The sequence below is a fragment of the Numida meleagris genome, chromosome 5 (assembly GCF_002078875.1).
Source record: "Numida meleagris isolate 19003 breed g44 Domestic line chromosome 5, NumMel1.0, whole genome shotgun sequence".
In the NCBI taxonomy this organism is placed as follows: domain Eukaryota; kingdom Metazoa; phylum Chordata; class Aves; order Galliformes; family Numididae; genus Numida; species Numida meleagris.
The window spans coordinates 16,307,378-16,323,925 of record NC_034413.1 but is presented as its reverse complement, the minus strand read 5'-3'; the positions used below and the strand labels follow the sequence as shown (position 1 = coordinate 16,323,925).

General features: G+C 47.7%; 1 protein-coding gene across 1 annotated transcript in view; it reads right to left on the bottom strand.

The window, feature by feature from the left end:
• SLC16A12 (solute carrier family 16 member 12) overlaps positions 1-12,722 on the bottom strand; it is a gene marked incomplete in the record, with an annotated part of 30,570 nt that extends 17,848 nt beyond the window's left edge. Inside the window, 4 exon segments of the mRNA XM_021400093.1 lie at positions 12,268-12,324; positions 12,327-12,356; positions 12,359-12,548; positions 12,551-12,722. Coding sequence (XP_021255768.1) covers positions 12,268-12,324; positions 12,327-12,356; positions 12,359-12,548; positions 12,551-12,661 — 388 coding nt within the window.

Genomic DNA, 16,548 nt, shown 5'->3' with positions numbered 1-16,548 from the left:
AGCAACATTAATAGCCTATTTGTATTCTGGTAGTGATTTGGGACTTCTGATCAGGAAGTGGGTGTCACAGTGGTAGGCATCACACCAACATCTAATAAAGCTTGCTATCCAAGATGTCTCAGGATAGACAAGATGAAATGCGCAAGAGTACAGTTTATTAACTGCCATCACTCAGGATGCTGAGCAGCAGACACTGTTCATTTGCTTGAGTTTGTGCCTGTGGAGAAAACAGATGGCTGTTGAAGAGGACGGACTGAGTGGAGCATAGATGTGGGACCTGCGAAGCAGTAAGGAAAGCAAAGGGATGCTAAAAAGCAAGTCAAGGAGGCAGGTGCCGAAGAAGTGCTCAGCTGAGTGGGGCAGTGCAAAAGAGGGGCAGGAGCTGAGAACTCTCCTCTTTATATAAGAGTGAAGATACTCAAGCTGAAACCTGAAAGAGATGGCAGAAGTAAAGACTGCAGAAGAGCACAAGAGCCCATTAGTCACTCCTCTGCCGAGTGGCACAATGCTGGGAGAAGAAAAGCCACGCTGCCACCTACCACCAATGCTTCACAGCTCTGAGCTGTTCACGTGTGCAATTTGCCAGAAATCACTAAACCAAATGGTGCATCCAGAGCTCTACCAGAAATATTTACTCTCTGCTGGGCCAGGAGCACATGGATGAAAAAGGTAAAGTGAACTTCCTCTTCCTCTGGAAAACATTGTATGGAGCTAACAAAACCAACAGCCAGATCCACATGGGGTTTATAGCAAAAGGTTAAGTAAATCATAAGGAAAACCTTTGACTCCTTAAAGTAGTTTCCTAAGCTGAAGGTACGGCTATGTTAGTCCTTAAACAGTGCATGTTAACAACAGGGTAAAAAATACGAAGGAGCATTTTTGTAGGGAAACCCATTTTGCAAGCAAGTCCACTGGAGGTGCACAGGTGTGATTGTCATTCTGAGAGATTTTTAATCAAACCATCGCAGTGCTCACTGAAATCAGAGCTGACCCTGGCAGCACGCACAGCTGCAGCAGGGCTGTGGTCATGCATGTTCCATAGAACGTGCATCTTCCTGCTGAGGGGAGAACGTTAATTCTACAAACTGACTGCTAGATACCATTGCTACGGGGACAGGAGGGGGAACGCTGCCATCGTCATCTCAATTTTAGCATCTTTCTTTCCACTTCCTGCAAATAACTGAGAATATCCAGAACATGTTATAAAATAAATAAACCAACAAACCAGGAAGCCACTTGGGGTGGAAACAATCAGTCCCTACTGCCCAACAACTGCAGTTACACAAGACTTCTACCACAACATTGTGGAATTTTTAGTGCTGACGGGCTGCTGAGGACACATTTACATATGGGGAGCATAAGATAGTGTCAGAATTCTCCAATGATAATTATTTTTTTTTATTATGTTAAGGTGTCATTAACAGTGACTAAACAATTTGTCAAACATTTCTCATTCACAGTTTAAGTAGGTGATGCTCCAATCACTTTCTGAGTCATTGCTATTAGTTTGAGAAATGAGAAATGCACTAATCTGGATCAGGAACTTAATAATACACCGTCACACCCTTAAGCAAATATTAACATATGACCATAACTGTTTGGAAATGCTGAAAAGGCTTTTTATTCAGTGGTCTTCAGCTGACATTTTTCCCACAGCTGGTATATTAATTTTTCCACATTCAGGAAAAATTTTGCCCTGAAATGATACCACTGCAAAGCTGCCATGCACCATATGGAACGGGACATTTTTCTGCAGACTCTTAAGCAGTCTGGGGAAATTACTGCTCTTGCCTTCTTTTACTGTCACTGCACGCTGCATTCTACACTTAGAGATCCAAAATCGCTCTCTGGATTAGTTGGAGGTGACCTGGTGAAGGAGCGAGGTTCCAAATGCTCTTCTGATTCCTGCGGACAAAACTGGGATGCTCCTAACACCCAGGGTAACATCACAGGCAGAGACACAGCCTCCTGCACACACCTGGAAGGCAAGCACTGAAGGCAAGCACCCAGCACAGGTCCCCGGTGGGGATGTCACAGCCTGGGGAAGCGCAGGCGCAGGTTTGTGGCACCTGGAGAGGTGCAGTGCAGTGCCTGGGCACTCGGACAGAGGGGAGCCGAGGAGTAGGAGGGAGGGCTGTGCAGGCTGACGTGCCCTCACCTAGAAATTTCACTATGAACTTACAGAAGTGTATTTTGAGCTCTTTTGCAGCTCTCATCCTTTCAGCCGTTGCATTTTTTGTAAGAGCTTTATTCAAGTTGTGAAAAACTCATTTGGTCTGTGATGCCCTTACGCTTCACAAGCTTTAGTAAAATGAGGACAAAAGCACCTTTCCTTCCTGAGAAAAAGCACCTGAGCAGCATTCTCTCTCTTTTTTTTTTAAACAATTCAGATGAAAAACATTTGCACTGATAGTTCTCAAGATGTCAGTCGTACAGAACTGCTTTCTAACAAGAAGGCTGATGACCATTTTAGAACACAAATTCTGCACCTACAGAATAAGCTATCCAGAAGACTGCCTCTATTTACCTGATGTTCCAGGGCTGCTGTTAGCAGCAATTCATTTTATTTTCCTTCAATATGCAGGATTTGTTTGCAGAAACTAATCAGGCATGAAAAGGCAAGGCAGACTATTTCCTTTCACTCACACCAGCTTATGTTTCGAAAGAAACCTATTAGGAAACTGAATGCCACATGTGCTCTTCTGCTGGACAACACATGCCATATGATACCAAACTGTCACCACGACCATTATTTTTCTTGGAAGGCTTACAGCTGAAACCACGAGCCCTGTAAAATTATGACAGTCTTATCATAATCTCAAATATTAATATATTTTTATATATATTTATCAATATATTAATATATTTTTTTTACTTTTAATAATGATAATAAATAATTCTGTATATATCATACTGCACTGTTATAATCTCCAGCAGTAATGAAAGAAAATCTTTAACTACAGGAAATATAAGCAGTATATACAGATACATATTTTGATAGGCTAGCTCCAATTAACACTAAACCACTAAATGTGAGAGCAGTATCGTGTACAATACAAACAGTGCGTGAATGAGTCAAATACAAACACATCACAAAATAGGTAGCCAGGCAACACACAACCAGTTTTATTCTAAGAGTTTAACACACTGAACTGATGGCTTTTGGAAGCACGAAAGACAGGCCTATGCCAAGCCTCAGCCTCACAGAAACACCTTTCAGCTTAACTTCACAGCTGGGGCAACCTACAGCCTTGTTCAAGGTCTTTCCCAACCTGAGCAATTCTATGATTCTGTGATTCAAATTAACAAACCTCTGCTTCAATGCTAGAACTTAGATTTGGAAAAGAGATGCCAGGACTGGTGATATTCCCATTTACTTTACATTAGCTCTCACATCTTGGCCAATCTTACTGCCTAAAAATGCCCTCTGCAATACAAGAATTTTCCTCCTTTGGTCATATGTAATATCAGCATCCAATATGATAAAGGCAGACATACTTACTACAGAGGCCTCCTGTGTTTTAATAGCAGACAAAATGATTCATACGTGAATTAGTTCAGCTGAGAGCAATCATTTATCATTTTGATAAGATTATCAGGAAACCCTAGACTTCCTAACCAGCCCAAGGGTAGCCAGAACCTTATCTGCCACAAGGATAAAGTCACAGCACGTGCCTTCACTGAACTCTAGACTTTCTAAGAAAGAGTGAGAAACTTCTGAAAATGACAACACAGAAGCTACCAAGCTGGGAAGGAAACATCAAACGCTACAGTGAAAGAGGAGGGAACAGATGGAGGTCAAGAGAAAAAAAAAAACCACAACTTTGTTAGCTATAAAAAATAAATATCTCTCTGACCAGGAAGAACATGACTGACTGCACGCACATTGTGAAAAAACGCATCTACTCACCAGTAACAGATTGTCTTAGTGAAATCAAAGACTCTGAAAGTTAACAAACAACCGACACGTCTTCAGCAGATCAGCACATTCTTCATGCTCGGTCTTCCATTCGGCCTCACCAAGCTGCATTTCAACTAGAGCCAGAAGCTTCTTTTAGCTCTTAGGAAATCTTTAAAGCTTCAAGAAAAGTGCCTCTGACGAGTGCATATTGGTGCAGCTGCTCGATTACATCATTTGCAGGAATGACCAGCAAGAACTTTCCATACTACTTAAGGGTGTACTTCCAATTACTGCAGCCCAGATCGACAGCTTCCCAATTTTATGTTAAAGGATACCTCTTTCTTCATAGAGAACATGGAGTTTTTTGGTAGGTGAAACACAAGCAATCAACCTGCCCTGCTACAAATGTTTTATTTTTGCTTTCCAGATTTCCAGCTATTTAAAAGTTCATTTTTATTACTTCTCTGGTGCTCCTGTACAGCTCCTCAGCTTGCATCCCCTCAGCTCCATATACACACTGAACTGACAGCAAGCAGACTTTTAGAGCAAGTTTTCTTGCAAACACGTTTATATTCACATTGAAGAAACTCATGGAGATGTAATGGAGAGAACGCTTGAAAAACTAGCCAACCACAATAGGCAAGGGATTGGCTTAACTCTTAAAGAGAGCAAGGACAAGAGAGAGGCAGATCTTCAAAAAAAAAAAAAAGGGGGCCTCTGGCAGAAAATCCAGCCCGTAAGCAGGGAGGGCTGAAGAGCTACAGAAGAAAAGGTTGAGCTGCATTAGGAAGAACGAGACAGTAGAAAAACAGGAAACCAGTTTCACCAGATTATATCGTGCTTTTTTTTTCTCTTCAATGGCTACACTGAAAAGGCACAGATGGCTACAAAAGAGGAAAAGAGTGCACATGGAGCAGCAAGACAAGACATTAGGGAGTTATCTTGCATGTTAGACAGCAATGATAAGAGAGACCCTAAATGGCAAAACTTTAAAGGACTTAAAAAGGAGGAAAAAGAAAGAAAGAGACTGATGCTATCTACAGAACAAAAAAAAACTAGAAATGTTTCTAAGAACCAGTCACAAAAGAATTGATAGAAAGGCTCTGTTTCTTCCCGTTAAACTCAGTCCTCCCCATCAGAGCAGCAGAGCATTTACAACCACAGAACCAGCTCAGCCTGCCCAGCATCCCGTAAAACACCCAAACACTCCTATCAGCAGAGTCACAAATGGAAACACTTCAGAAGCAGACTGTGCAGGCTCTGCCACTTCACGTGACCCCGCAGACCAACTACGGGCCATTTATCACAGCATTCTGAACTGTTACTCAGAAACCACTACATTAGGAATTGTACAAGACCAAACACCTGGCTAAGAAATTCAAGAAAATACTGCAGAAATAAGGATAGGTCCCCAAGTTGGTAATGTGCTTCTGCAGCACAGTATGAAGAAAAAAAACCCCGATCCTGGATCTTCTACCTCAACTTCCTCCCTGACATTACTGGTCAAGGAGCCATCTCATGAAGAAATGCACGTGCTAGCTGTTCAGATGGGACAGTCATACACATACCACTGGGTCAAAGTCTCACCATGTGTGACAGCTTGGGAACCTAAAGACAAGAGATTTCAAAGAAGGACTCCATCATTATCCTCTCATCTTGTTATCCTAACCAACCTCATAATTGTCCCTTAACTAGATCCCATTATCAATAATCCTTTCAGTGGCATTGGTTTCACTTTAAACAGCTTACTATACAGAATGTCAAAAATAAAATAAGAACGATCAGACAGTAAGAATTACATAAAACATTTTTTAAAAATTCTTGATACACAGTGACTGATATTCCTTAAAATCTTTTCCAGATGAAATTAAGAGAAAAGAAAAAGAACAGGACGTAGTGTTTTTTTTTTTTTTTTACAAGAACTATTTACAATGGAAATTCACCCCAGCTAAGGAATAAACTATTATGAGAGCCTCCAATTACTTAAATTGCAGTTTCCAAATTGCATGAAAGAGTAACCCAGGGTATTTCAAAGAACTGTTGTTACAGGGAACTGTTGGTTTACCCTTAAGTTCATTGACACTGCAATAATGAAAGGATAACCTTGAACTCATGTCAAAAACAGTACACAAAATTTAAGGGAAAATTTGATTAATATCTTAGATTTGCTGAGAAATATCTCAGCTGAGCTAAGTAAGCTTCCTTTATCAGTAAAGTAACACCACTATATGGAAATATGTTACTAGCAACTTCTGCTTACGAAGTTGCTTACTGAACGAAGCTCTGTTCAGCCTGCATCCTTCAAATCCTACATCGTTACATCATGTTCCCCTTGCGCAGGCATTTCAGTTAGGTCAGGCTGTATTTGATGAACTTTAAATGACTATAAACTTTCAAATTCACCTACAGAAAAAAAAAACAACTTTTCTTAAATCAGTCGACAAGTGCCATCTGACTTCACTTACCTCCATAGAACACTCCGCTTCCTTTCACACATCAGTTCTTACTGTCACCACCCTCACAGCCTCTTCCTTTCATTTTTTCCCCATCCATTTGTTAGTTAGTGCTTCAGTGCAAGCTGCATAGTCCTTCACTGCCAGGAAGCAGTGACATATTGCCAGCACCATTTACTTGCTTGCTATATTCCCTAGGAGCAATAAAGCTAACATCACCTAACATTCAAGGAGTACGAGCTTTTCACAAGAGTCTCCCAAAAACTGCTTTCTCATCTAGTTACAAGACAGCAAAGCTGCCCACTAAGAGCCCTGTGCAGAAATGCCTGAGATGCCCACACAACAGATCTTTCGTGAAGCACTTCATTCTCCCGCCCTTCTGGCACCCCTGCAGATCTTGGAAGCTCTGACACATCATGCAGGGGCTGTTTTTGTGTAGTGTGCCTCACAAGCACCATGACATCGTGTAGGTTTCTGCTCCCGTAAGATTGCTCTCTCCACAATTGACTTCATTAAGAATAAACACGCTGGGTGAGATCGCTCTATTTATTCCCTTAAACTTGCTTTTCCATCAGGCTAGATGAATGGGCATTGACAGAAAGAACTACAAATGAGATCAAGGCAAAATGCTGGCTTCGCCAACAGCACACCATGGTGTACCAGGTAGGGGACAACATCCTAAGTTACTGTTCCTCCCCTGCACTGCCTTGCTGTGCTGTCCTACACGCTGTTTCTCCAGGTGCCTTAGCAAACCCAAATGGGAGCTGCCCAAAGCTTGGGCCTTGTGCTGCGCTTCCACAGGACCTCACTGCGCTGCCCATTTACTTGGTAGTCACACATCAATTTGCAGAAAATGAAAACCAAGTTTGACCAATTTAATCCTGTTCTGACTGCTGATTTTCACAGGTTTAGGGTGGGTGCCAGGTCCTTCAGTACACAGTGAATTGCTTTAAATGAGGAAACAGAACATACTAATTCCATACTCCATAGCAAAAACAGCTTTTGTATGAAAAGCCCTAGATGTTACTGGTGCCTCTCAAGCAGAGAAGTTACCTGGCTGTTGTGTTCTCAGTTCCATCATAAGGGGAAGCGCTGCTGTATTCCGCTCTTCCTGCCCAGTCCATTTCCATGCCAACATACTGTCTGCCCACAGGAACACTTTTTCCAACCCCTTAAGTAAACGAGATGCACTTTTGCTCATCAGATTTGCTGCTTCTGACATCATGCCATAGCTGCACCAAGGATCATTCAAGCTAATTAAATGTTGTTTCAGAACTTCAGTTAACAGAGAAAAACAGAATCAATAGACAGAGGACTGTTAATAAATACATTTCCCAAATGCCTATTGCCTTTATCTAAGAAAAAAACATTGTTGGTTTGTTAGATTAAGCAGATCAGATAGCATGACTTCAAAGTTTGTATTTGCTTGGCTGGAAGAAAGTGTAATTTAAAGGCAGACTCGTGTGAAAGCTGAGTGTCCAACAGATACAGCTAATAGGGAGAGAGCGCTCCAGTACAGTAACATGCTGCAGCACGGGGCATGGCACGTGGTCATGGTGAAAAAGAGATGGGCAGTGGTTTGTTACCTAGACTCAAAGGATCTCATCTGGAAGATGGTAAGACAAAAGGAAAACAAAAAAAAAAACAAGAAAAAAAAAAACAACAAACCAAACACATTTATTTCCCCCCCAAAAACCCAGAAGCTGCTTCTGATGAGGAGTGTAACAAGGGCAGCACATTCAAAGAGGAATATCGCATCAAGTCAATTCTGTGACAGCCACTCAGAACATGAGGCTACAAATCCAGAAGTTAGCCTCCACAATGAAAAACACAGCTCTAAGCTTCCACCAAGTTCAGTACTGAAATGGTTCTAAAACCAAGCATGAATATTCACTGAATGTTGAGCCACCCCTGTACAGTCAGTGCTATGTGCTAGCCCTGCAAACTCCAGTCTAAATGGCTGAGACTGGATGCTGCACCTCAGGCTGGTACTGGGAGCCTCGAAGAAGGCTCACAAAACAAGGAGCTGCCAATCCAAATACCCAGGTACCTTGGGACAGCATATGGGTTACATGTAGGACTTCACTCAGGATCTCACAGCCCACTGTGGCATCAGCGAGAGGAGCCGGCAGAGCCGGGACAGCGGCTGCAGCCAAGCAGGGCTCAGCCCTGTCCCAGCAGCTCCTAACTCTGCACCATCAGCTGCGGCCTGAACCAGCTCCAAGCACCTCTGCCAATGGAGACTGATGTTGTCAAACACCAGCTTGAGGATGCAAGCCCTAAAAGAGACACAAAGAAGAGGTATCTACCTATATCAACAGACTAAATGAGTATGTTTCAGTGGTTCTCGAGAAGTTCTCAAAGCCAAAGAAGTTTAAGATGTGCATACAATGAACACTCTAAGACAGAACTTATTAAACATTGTCCCAGAAATATATGACTTGTTAAATAAAGCCCCCAAAATGCTGTGGCCAGGAGGAAAACCATTTGGATCAAGCTGGACATGCTATTTAAGAAACTCAACAGCAGCACAGACTCCAAGAAACCCCCGTAGAGGCAGAGGAAAGATCCCACTCTGCAGATTTGCATTTCACATCTGGGAAATGTGAGTCACCACATCCACATTGGTACAAATCCAGAAACTGCAGGAAGGAAGGAAGGAAGCTTTGAATTGAGGGAGGGGGGGGTGAAAGAGAGGGGGCTGTTTCCATGTTGAACAAAGGGAGAGAGAAAGGTCAGCACTGTCCTGCTGAGGGCTGCGCGTGGGGAGTTACATTACCAACTTCAAAGCTACTTTCAGGTCCTGTGCAGAAAAGGGGACGCAGGAGCAAGGCGGTGGTGAGCTGAAACATCTCCACATTTTTTTACTCCAAACTTACCCTCAGGATTCTATGCAACAGCTGAGAAACACCTTTCATTTTTTAAATACCCTAAGACAACTCTTTGTTCTTCTATCTATCTCCTATCTGGAACTTCGCTTCCAACTTTTTAATTGGGAACTGCAATTTATTTTACTGTATTTTCATCTGCATTCTTACCTAATGCTCAGAATGAATTCAAGAGAGGCTTACCAACATCATGTATGCTGCTACTCTGGCAGAAACAGAGTGTAAGCGGTGTGTGTGGGCAAAGCCCCAAGCACGGCAGCAAAGAGATGGCTGAGGAAACATCTCTGGGTATCTGTGGACATTGTTCTGATGGTATCACCGAGCATCAAGACCAGAAGAGACAATTCCTCTGTACTCTCAAGAAACATAGGCCAGCTCTCATCTAGCCGAAGGAAAATTTACACTTCCCAGTCCCTCCCCAAGTGCACACACAGCTCTGAGATCTGGGAAGGGGGAGCAATTCCTTCTCCATAAGTAGCCCACCAGTTACTTACAACAACAATAATGTGCACGATAGCTAAATATCCACACATGGCTCAGGGCTGCACATTACCATTATTTCTGTTTTCATGACCTTCCGACAGCAACTAATGGACCTACTGTTCAGAAAGCATTCAAGGACAAGATTCCACGGGAACCCAACAGGTTCTTGAGATAAACACTATGGGTAATGACAAAGCTATTCAATAGTTAAAAAGCATTTTCTAGGAGTCCAATGTATCCCAGAGGCATTGCTTCCACATTCATGTTAACTCAGTTCAGAGCCAGACTTCCCCGACATAACCTCACACCAACTCCCAGCCCTGCTTGCTGCTGCGCAGATGTGGAGACACAGCCACAGGCGCACACCGGGCACATGACACATGTAGAGAAACCATGGCTACACACAGCTGTTCACACCTCAGTTATTTACAGCACATCCTGAAATTCATACCAGAGCTAATAAAATCATCTTACCACAAAAACGCCAGAAAAGGAGAGAAAAGGCCCATTGATCCTCTGGCAAAAAGTTGTTGTGATGCTGACTGAAATGCTGATGACCACTTCAGGTACTGCCTTCTCAGTTCCTTACTCCAACAAATGAAATGAGCAGAAACTAATAAATATGAGGAACAACAGCATAAAAGTGCTGCTTCATTTGCTAGAAGTGCCAGGGAAAGGCAGCAAGCAGACGCTGCCCTGTGACGGCCTGCAGCTTGCCAACACCAAGCCACAGCCAAGAAGCAGCTTCCCGATGGCTTCCACATTGTATGCAAGGCACCTAATTACATTTACTAATGAAGAGGGGACTCATCCCAGCTCCCTAACGAAATACATAGCCTGGATCCCTGGGCAGTGCCACAGCCCTCGGGCTCTGGGAAGAAGTCTGTCGCAAACTGCTCGTTCATCTTAGTACAGGAGAGATGACTGGATGCTGAAGCTGCCTACAGCCGTGCCCACCTCCCCGATGCCAGAGCTGCGTGAGCTGCAAACCCGTTTCTGTCAGCAGAGCTGAGGCAGTGCCACAGCACCACGAGGCACAGCACGAAGCTGGGCTGACTGCAACCGCTCAGCCCACGGAGACTCCCACCGCAGTGAAGGCTGCGTACAGGCTGCAGCACCCACTCAACGTCCCAACTGGAGCCCCATCTTATGAGAAAGACAAACGCAGGAGATCGTAACTCACCCTCACATACACATCCCACAGGCTTAAGCAAGAGGAGGACACAGCCTACATGGGTGTCTTCGTCCAGGGCTGCCTGACTGCTGGCGTGTGCTGGCAGCAGCTCACCTCCTGCTACACTGCAGCAAGTGCAGGCAGCTCCCAAGAAGGAAGCACAGCCCTCTCCATGGTCTGCTAAGCCACGCAGCAAACAACTTTGATTCTGGTGAATAAAAATGGAGCGAGCAGCCTGGGCATTGCGGGCTTTGATTTTAAAGGGTCACACCTTTCAGAGCGCTCCAGCTCACAGCTGGGAGCCACCGCGTGTGGAAATGCCACAGCACAGCAGCCCCACTGCTCCCAGCCCACCTGCAGGGCACCCTTAGCGCCTGGGGGATGTGGCTGGCTCTCCTCGGGCTGCTCAAGGAAACCCTTTTCCTCTTAGAAAAAAAGGACAAAATGAAGGATTTTCTTTCTTTCTTTGTTTTTAATCTACTTTTTAAAGCTATTTATATATATATATATATCTGCACCAGACAATAAGACAATCCAAACTGCAGCCCTAAGAAAAGCATTAAAAGTAACATTTTTCTTAACTCAGTTTGTTGTAAGTTAGAGAGACAAGTGATTTTTCCTGTTGAACACAGGCTGCTATAGCATCTAATTGCTCCCCCAAGCTCCACGAATGCCAAAGCGTGCCATCACTTCCATGCACACTCATGCTGCTTGGCAGCAGAGATACCCTCTGAGAGTTCTTAGTGGCTGCAGCTGGATCACGGCAGAGAAACACTGTGTAGAAATGGGAACGAGAACGAGTCCAAGAGCTGCCTGCAAAAGCAGCAGTGCTTTCCAGGCTGGAGTAAATCACCGAGATTAGGGAAGCTTACACCCGGCTGGCTGCGGGGTCTCACGGTGCCAGTTACAGCGGTGCCGTTTGCATAACCCCCTCTGCCACGCAGAGCGCGGCTGCGGATCTGCCCACGCTCACAAGCGCGTTCAGCACCGCGTGCACGCGTAGAAGAGAATAAGCTGCACGCAGGTGGGATGAGAGGCACCCACAGGGCTCCATCATCTCCCCTTGCAGAATTTTAGGTACCTGTCCGTTCAGCACAACATAACCGAATTCACCGAACCTTTATGACACCTAGGTCTGTCGTCTAGAAAATAAAGGCTTACGCTGCAAAAGGGAGCAGCGCGGACACCGCGTGCTGAAGTTACGCGCAACCAGAACCACGCGTCATTAAAGCAAACCCGCCGCTGCAGCGCCGCTCCGGGCTCCGCAGAGCCGACTGCGCGCGGGGACACCCGCACTCGGGGACACCCGCACGCAGCTCCCCGAGCGCTCGAGCCGGGGCTCCAGCGGCGGCCCCCGCGCCCCCTCACCCGTCCTCGCGCTCCGCCGCGCTCCCGCCGCTCCCCGACGGCCGCGCGGGTCTCGCGGGGGCCGCTTACGCAAGCGCCCGTCCGAAGCTCCGACGGCCAAACTTCTCCCCGAGGAAGCAAATGGTGTTTGCACCAAAACATCTGAAAAATCCGCCCCCTGCCCGCGCCCGAGCCGCGGGGCGCCGGCCCGGAACGCGAGCCCGCACGGAGCGAGGCCCCGCCGCGGTGCCCGCAGATGGGCCGGGGGGGCCCGCGGCGGCTGCGCTCCGGGGTGGGTGAGGGGGGCACTTACAGTCGCCGACGTGGGAGCCCCGAGGGGTACGCTGAGAACCCGCGAGGAACGTACAGCCGCCAAAAGGGTGGGAAAGTGAAACCCCTCGTTAACAACGTGCATTCGGCGGAACGCCTATATGAAACGAGCGGCAAATCAGCAGAAAACCCACACTGAGGATAATACTCACCGTGCCCTTTGGCATTCTTTTTCGCTGAGCGGTCCCCTGCCCTCAGCCCGGACCCCCCTTCCTCCCCAAGCCGAGCGCTGCGCGCGTTCCCAGCGCCGCCCCGCACGCAGCTCCGCGCCGCGGGCACCCGGCGCTGTGCGGGGCGCGCACCGCCGCACCTCCCGTCCGCAGCGCCCCTCGGGACGGAACCGCCCCGCACCGCCCGGCTCCGCTCCTCCCGCGGCGGTGGGCAGCGCCCGGGGCCCCGCGTACGCAGGCGGTGCGGGGAACGGAGTGCAGCCGTCCCCAGCAGCTCTCATTTCCTTTTTATTAAATAGAAAACAACAGAATTAAGTTCTCTCGTGCCTTTGAAGAACCCGAAGCACTGCTGGCGTTTTACTTAGCTGCCGGCCCGGCGTTACAGCTTGCATTGCACTGAGGTGCGCGCACTCAGTTTCCCCACGGAGCGGCAGAGCTCCCAGCTATTGTGCCGCTTGGCGCATCAGAACTGGGACTACACCAGCACCTGTGCCCGCACGGCCCTGGCACAGCCCCACACCATTAGGAGCTGCACTGCCGCTCGCTGGATTTTCAACGTCTGAACTCAACACAAAGGCGCAGGCCCGGGCAGCCATGCAGGGACTGCAGCGGGCTTTGGACCCTCAACTTGGAACAAGTTTCAAATTCCAGCAGCCCTTTGTTTATCCAAGGAGATAAACCATGCCGGCTGCTGGACACGCCAGGGGCTGTCTGCCGGGGGCCACAGAGCAGCAGGGCCCTGCTCGGAGGGACACCACCACCCTGGGACACGTCCCATGAGAACCGAGACACTGAGCAGCTTCTTCCTCGGCCGCCCCGTGGGCAGCCTCTGCGCAGTGCCAGGAGTGGGCAGCTGGGAGCTCCAGGAGATCCCAAACCCCTCTGCTGCTTGGGGTGGGCCATGGGCCGGGGAAGGGTCTGAAGGGTGGCCCTGTGCAGGGCTATAGGGCTGCACTCAGCTCCCCCTGTCCCCGCGGGGTGCAGCTGTGCCTCCCCAGTGCTCCGCTGTGCGATAGCAGCGCGGCGTAACTCACTGCACTGCCCTCAGGTCCCACGGCGGCCAGGACCGTGCTGTCACCCCCCCCAGAACCACTGCCACCAAGGTGCCATAGGAGCACGGCTCTGCACCAGGGCTGGCTGGCTCTGTGTGAGGACACCGCGTGCGGGAGGGGGCTCCTTTGGGTCCTGTGCAAACATGAATAACATCTTTACACTCTTTCATATGCTTTCCAAAGGGGAAAAAAAATTCAAATCAGAAATGATAAAACTAAAAATTAACGGGTGAGGCATGTGCTTTTGTAGCCTAGAGGACGGCTGTGTGCCATGGTACAGCTGATGAATGGCACTTGGACAATGCTCTCAGACACAGGGTTAGCATTTTGGGTGGACCTTTGTGGAGGCAGGGTTGGACTTGATGATCCTGGTGAATCCCTTTCGACTCGGGATATTCTGTGTTTCTGTGGTCTCTTCCATTTGCATCTACCACCTTTGGCACCACAAGGTCGAGGGGACACAGCTTTCCTGACATCCCCAGTCTTAAGCCAACAACACCCCAGGCTGGACATGAACAAATCGTACCCCCACAGCCCAACCCGGCAGGCTCCCAGCCCAGGTAAGGCTCTCACCAGCACAGGCCACTTCCTGGACACAAGGCTGAGTTCTGCTGCTTAGGTGTGCACAGGGCTTCAGCAGAATGTCAGGAGACCGTGAGTTCCTCAGAGCATGTGGTTGTGTAATTCATGTACGGAATCTGGACTAAAAAAAAAAAAAAAAAGAGGACATGTAGTTGTATTCCACAGCCTTTTTACTTTTCACGCTGATGGTTCCTGCAACATAAGGCCATCATGCAGTATCAGTCCAAAAGACCCATTTAAAAACAGCCCGGTTTCTAATGGCACCCAGGATGAGATGCACCTGCATCCTACAACCTATTTGGCCTAAACGTGTCTTATCTATGAGAATTTTTGCAAGTTTTGCTAGACACAGCCTCTCTTCTTGCTATACACTAAGTGCAGCAGATGAGGAAAGCGCAGCATTTCCTTGGCTCTACAGATGTTGGCGGCATTATGTTTCTCCTCTCCCTGCTGGATGACAGGTGTGGTTTGCCATGTTCTTCTGCAGAGGTATTGGCAGCTCAGCACCCACACCCCCACCTACAGCAGCTTCTGGGCCAAAGCAGGAGCTCTGCCCCTACGAAGAGCCCATGTATTGGCTGATGCGAGCTGCAGAGCCTGTAGGCAGTGCAGGTCCTTACCTAACCCCACAGCAGCACGCGGCACCACATGACAGGTGATGGTGAGCCACCTCCCATCTCCACAACGTACATCAGAGACCGAACCCAGGCTGCACCCCGGGCACTCGCCCCTCCCCCCATGGCACACACTGCAGCTCCTGGGGCATTCTCCACTCCCGTTCTGCTGTAAAACGCACCGCTGTACCGCTAGCCCTGATTTCAGTCCATGTTTTACAGCCCAGCTGCTGTGTTTGTTTACAGCCTGGGGAAGAGGTTCTTTGTTTTAAATGTTAATATCCACCTTTAAATAAAATATGCTCATCGATAATATCTAGAGCAAACATTTACAGAGCTAACAAAATGGGAAAACGTTGTCATCCTACCCAGAGAGAAAGTTGCAAGCACCAAAGTGCTGTTTGACTTGGAGGCGTACCAGGGGGACTCCGGGGGCACTTATGCAACACACAACCTTCAGCTATTTCTTTTATTCCGTGCGCGTGCAAGCGGGCTGTTGGGCTTTTTCCCTCCTCTGTTTGCTTTTTCTCTTTAACTTGAGCATGTGCGGACAGAGAGCTAAAGCAGAGCCAGCTAAAAGAGCATCAAAAACCACGCGCCGCGTGTAGCGAGGGAGCTCGGTCGGTATCTCGGGAGCCCGGTCGGTATCTCGGGAGCCGGACGGCGGTGCCACCTAGTGGGGGACGCGGCACGACGGCTCGGCTCCGGGCCGTGCTGCAGGGCCCTCGGGGCGGAAGGCACCGCTCCAAGACCGAGAGCTGTCGGCACAAACCAGCCTTTGCACCTGCCTCACCTGCTGCAGGGATTCGCAGACGTCGCACGTCTTGCAGCCACTTATCTTGGCTGCTGACAACGAGGGAGGAGTGGAAGAAAAGTCTAAGGATGAGCTCCCGAGTATTTTCCGTCCTACCTGTAAAGAGAAAGAGCAGCTGCAGGGCGGTGGGCCGGGGCCTTCTTCAAAGAGGCAAGACTGCAATGCACAGGCCGCAGGGACTTGGAGCTGCCTGCATTTCGGAAGACAGAGAAAAAATTTACTTTCTAGGCTAAATAGAGACAAGAAACCCCAGGAAATTTGGGAAAGTGTTTTTGGCTTATCTTGCAAATATTTCTGCAGATTTTTTTGCGCAGCCCTCTGTAGCCAAGTGCAATACGCATGGCGCTAGCTGGTAACAGCATGCTCCGTGCCCGCATCCCGAGAACAGCATGCAGTTGTTTGTTTATTCAAATAACACCAGGGGTGAGATTGCTCAAAAACAAAACAGTTCTACTTAAGAGGAATGAATATTTCTTTTAAATTCATTCAGCATTTCGTGATTCATACAGCCAGCTATCTTTGAAAATGGAAGACTTGTTTGCTCCATTTTAGTTCATTCCTTCTGCCAGGTGGTAATGAGCTAGGGATTTACACAAAAGTACTTGGATTGCAACCTCCCAGCTGGCAGGGCTGTTATAACAGCTTGCAGGACAGAGCACTCATAGCACGCTTGTCCTGTTGGCTCTGGGCACTGACTTCCTTGTCCTTACACACACACCCCCACCTCCACCTCTCCCAGA